The 5,124-nt window shown below is 39.7% G+C and overlaps 1 protein-coding gene across 1 annotated transcript; it reads right to left on the bottom strand.

Annotated features, from left to right (window-relative positions):
- Nucleotides 1–380: 380 nt before the first annotated feature.
- On the bottom strand, nt 381–3,614 carry LOC307033581 (lymphocyte antigen 75-like). Its single transcript, XM_079672110.1, has 6 exons — nt 3,396–3,614; nt 2,827–3,118; nt 2,521–2,657; nt 2,218–2,437; nt 972–1,147; nt 381–885 (listed from the first exon to the last, which is right to left on the bottom strand). The coding sequence occupies exons 1-6, from the start codon at nt 3,457–3,459 to the stop codon at nt 833–835; spliced, it is 942 nt and encodes a 313-aa protein (XP_079528236.1). The 5' UTR covers nt 3,460–3,614; the 3' UTR covers nt 381–832.
- Nucleotides 3,615–5,124: the final 1,510 nt, after the last annotated feature.

The raw sequence follows: 5,124 nt of genomic DNA on the forward strand, positions 1-5,124 counted from the left end.
GAAGAGGAGGCAGAGGTGAGCAGGTTTAGGGAGGAAGAGCCGTCCATGTGTTTATTGAGGCGGAGAGAAAGGAAGGATGGAGAGAACGATGGAAGGAAAAGATGGCCTTGTTTACTCTCAATCAGGGCCGTAATGAGCGATGATGAGGAAGAGACAGGGGGAGGCAGGGGAGAAGAGAGGGAAGGGCAACAGATAGAGGTGAGATAGATGGAGGGATGGCAGCCTGGAGGAATAAAGATAGAGGTCTTAATGAATAGACTTTTTAATAAGAGCGCTTAATGAGGAAATACTTCCACACCACCACATCATCTGCATACATTTACTCTTATCAACAAAGTTAAACTGTAGACACATTAGTGAGTAATAAAGGAACCATTAAGAGTCAAGGAAGGTAGTGATATTGATTGTTTATGTATTATAAATGTCACACAAGGAAGATTAAAAAGGGATGGAGTAAAGGAAAAGCTGCAAAAGCATTTACTGGAAACATAATGCAACTTGTCAAAGAACTCTGTATTGTGTTGCAAAGGATATCTACTGAAATTAGCATGCTAACTGAATATAATTAGCATATCTTGAAAATAGAATTGAATAACTCAGAAAAAAAGTAACTTTTCTTGACATATAGATAAGGTTGTGTCTCAATATATGAAACTTCATGGTTGCAGAGAGATGAAAGCAATCAACAAATGGAAGGATGTATTATTAATGCCCGGTAGTTGCCTTCCAATCCAAATCATTTGAATGTGCATTTGCTGGGAAGACAATACAGATGGGCGATGAAGACAAGTGAAGTGAGTGAGACTGAGTTCCTCTTCATGACCATCTGAGATTATGGTCTGGTGCTGCTGTAGAACGTCACTCTTTTGACTTCTTCCTGAACGTCTGTGAAGAGACGTGTAAGAGGGTTGGGAGCTCAAGTTAATAAACGATTAAATAAAAGGGACTTCAAAAACTTTAGAAGTGCTCACCTGTCAAACAGATGAAGTAAAGGTGATCTCCACATGGGACATCCGTCCAATGGAAGGGGTCGCTGGTGTCGACGCCCCCACAGGGACTGGACATTTGCAAGGGGGAATGTGTCTTCCAGTAGCTGTAGTTTACTGAGGCGCCAGACATCCAAAACCAAATGCTATCCATCAGGTACCTAAAAGTGAGGATATTTGAATTTAAACGTAAAGATTTTTGAGAGAGAGTCATATGGAGGGTGTTAGAAATTAAAATCAATGTTTTGATGGTATAATGTAGCTTAAACATACCGTCGGTTTAAACGCTCTTTTATACTGAAAAACCAGAAATTCTTGTGCACAAGCAGTTAAGCTTTTATTCTGAAAATCCTTCATCTACGGTTAGCATTTAGCGTGTGGCTAATATACGATTTCCTAAAGAGGTGAATTGAGTAGCGACATGACATGGAGTGGTGCAAACCGAAACCTACTGATTTAACACTACAACTATAGATGTCGAGATACTACCATGCTGAATATTAAATGAAAGTACAGTTTATTTGAATACATTATTGTTTACAGACGAGAGTAGCATGTGACAACATCCGGAATGACCGGAAACCAAACCAGCCGAGAAATATTTTTTAGAGTATTGATTACAGCGTTTAGAATGTGTTACATGAAAAGTGATGAAAGAGAATATGAGGAGAAAAGGCGTGTTAAGCATATATTGAATGTGAAAAGAACCAATCCTCTGTTGAAATGCAACAACGGACATTGGAGACGAGGCGAGCCGGCTGGCGGGGAGGAGCCAGCAGAGGATATATAACAGCACCGGACGAGGGATCGGGTCTCTTCTCTTCCCTAACGAGGAGCGGGTCACAGCTGTTTGTCTGACTGAACAATATCATGCTTGTGACCAACCCGCGCCTTTTTTAATTAAAGTACCCAATTGAACTTTCACAGAGACTCCATTTAGTCTCCTTTTAAAGCTTCTCTCCTGGACGGGAGAACAACGAACACAGTTTACAAGGGCTAATGATTTTATACAATGTGCCTGAATAGTATACAATGGCTTGGTTTACCTTTACATAGCCATTTTAATATATAAAGATGTAGAAAGAGAGGGGTAGGCAATATGCATTATAGTATTTTACTGTACTGTCTATGTTACTGTTAAAGATTCCTCACAATCATTAAGAGTTTTTACAAAAAATGGAAGATGAGAGAATCCACCTTTGATGAAGCCGGCCTTGTTATTAGACAGTACCTGCGCAGTCCCATCCAAACATGCTGTGTGAGGGGGAAGGAGGCGTTTCTCAGCACCTCCTCCACCTCCTTCTGCTCCCCCTTACTGCGGATGCTGAGCAGGTCCCAGTAGAAGTCTCTGCAGTAGAACAGAGCATCCGACCAGCACAGCTTCTTCTCCACCACCACGATACCCCGGCCCGACACCACCGCACTGAAGGAGGGCGAGGGAGCAGCCAGTTCTGGGAAATGTGGGCAAAAGTTCAGGTAGTTTGGAGATTCAGGAGGAGATTTATGGACTAAATGTCATGTGTTGTTGACTTACCTCCATACACTTCCACCTCACACAATGTCAATACACCGTTAGGGCGATTGAGACTAATTCTGACCAAACGACCTATCATCCCTCCGCACTCGAAACTGCGAGTACCTCCAGATGGTATGGATGTAACAACAGCACAACTGAAAAACAGACAACACAGGAATTAAAGCATCATCTGTTCTTTATAAACATGGTTCGTACATTGAGTGGGAAAAAGTTGGTGTGAGAAAACAGATTATTCTGACCACTTTTTGGAAGTGGAAATGTGAGCACAAGGACAGGGAAATGTTTATTGTTCTCGAGGATTACCTTGGGTTGTTGCCACCGTTGTTCTCTAGTGAATTCCCAATGAGGATCTCAGCAGAATCGAGCCGTTCAGGATACCCATTTCTGTTGGTGATGCTAACAGATGTGATCCTGTACACGGCCGGCAGGAGCAATTTCCACCAGAGGTTCTCTCCTGGATACGCTGTATGGGTGCAGGATCCAGCAAAGAAATCTGGGTTACTCTTTCCATCGATGGCGTTGGAAGCAACACCACCCTCAGCTGTCGAGACTTGAGATGCGGTTCCACTGGGAGCCACGTTTGACAAAGAGGAACCTTGGTGGTGACAAAAAACAAACAGAAAAACTCTTGCACAATCCTTCCATCTCCATGTTTTAACAAAACAATGTGTAGACTCCAGTATACAGTGTGGTTGTTGCAGTAGAAACTATCAAGAAACACATATCTATTAACAACCCTGAAATGTGTTTAACAATTAAGAAATACAGTATTTTCTTATCATTGCAATTGTATAATTGACTTTTTAAGACTTTTTTGACAAAACACCAGACAACAATTTGTGTAGAAAACACATAAATCAGCAGGATCTTACCTGTGAAGTCAGGGAGGAGCCACAACAGGAGGACAAGCCCTTTGAAATGAAAAGGATTCATCATTTAGAACAAGGAGCTTCTGATGCGCTTCTCAAGGACGGACCGACCAGATACATCACACAGTCCAAGTGTGCATTGTGAAGGTTGATTTATAAAGCAACCTGTCAAACTGGTCACATTCAAATGAATTAAAATCCTTTGAATCCTGTCAATGCAAATACACGTAGATCTGTAAATCCTCTAATCCTAGATACTTTCATTTGGAAACATATGGAAATCAGTAGGACAATGTGTATGTACTTGTTTTGAGTTTCAAGAACTTGATGGAAATGTTCACTTTTAGGTCAAATATCTGTGACCTTCCAATTGGAATGACAGTGTCGAAATAGAAACAATAAAACTACTTGAACAGTTTGCTGTTATATTCTTCACTAGTGTTTTCAGTTTGTTAGGTACACTAGTCAGTCTATACTATCTTCTAAACTCATGCACACACAATCATTATATCATCAAATGATGATAAGAGTATTTTTTTTAATGAAATGAGACGTTTCTGTGACACCTTTGAAGAATTTGAAACACACTTAAAAAAAACACAATATTTTGGAAGGTAAAGTCTCAATTATTTAGCAAAACCCAAATGTGTTTAGGGGCATTAAATATGCTAAAAAGCAAAAAACAGTCAACTGTAGGAACAACAGGTGCAAAGTCAGCACTTTACACTCATACTGTGTTAGAAATGTCAATGCTGATTAATGTGCGTTCACTGACATGAATAATAATCAAAGCTTTGAGACAAAAACAAATAATATTAGATCTGTGCATCCAGGATTATTTATATATGATACTTTAATGGTAGAATACTCACAGTAATCATATTTGCGGGTCATTGGCCTCGGCATGCTTCCAGGATCAGAAACCTTGATGGTTCATTGTAATGTGAATTCCTCTAGCCATTTCCTTACACAGGTGATAGGTGAGGTACGTAAATCAGCTCAGATTATTTGCATGTCAAACATTGAAATGAACTAATTATCCTTGTAGTGAACTTCCTAAGACACTCCCAACTTCCTCATGACTTGATAAGTGGTGAAGCAAAGCAGCCCTCACTTTACACGCACACACATCTTCATAAACAGGCTGAAGGTTATCACATGACAAAGAAAAGTACATAGTGGATAGAAAAGCATATCAATTGAAAAAAAAAAACTTTTCACTGACCATCCAAAACCAAATGCTATGAACCCCTTGAGGACCTCACTTTGAGTATCACTGCTGTAAAGGATGTCTAAATACACATATTCTGACACTAGAATAGAGATACGAGATTTCCTAATGTGTTTATTAGAAATCCTCTTTGTTATTTTTAACCAGATATTATTTCAATTAGATGACGAGGAGCACTGCAGTGATTTTAAGTGAAGCTCCTGGCGATCATCAATAATGAAGCCAGGGATTATTCAAAAATAGAAAGTGCTCTCTGAGGGTCTTAAAGAGAACAATCACTTAAGGTCTCCTTTACTTTATTTGTTCTTATCTCCACGTGATGGAAAAGAGTACTGTGTATGATATCTGTTCTTATTTTGTTTACAGCTTCAATACATCCATTATGTAAAGTGATAGCAATTCTGTCCCATATGTTCATTATTCAAAATGAACAAACATTGCAAAACAGATATGATTAAGTCTGATTGTCTTCAATGAGGAATGAGCACTGTTTCTGGAGGC

This window comes from Notothenia rossii (genome assembly GCF_949606895.1).
Source record: "Notothenia rossii genome assembly, chromosome: 3".
NCBI classification, from domain to species: Eukaryota; Metazoa; Chordata; class Actinopteri; order Perciformes; family Nototheniidae; genus Notothenia; species Notothenia rossii.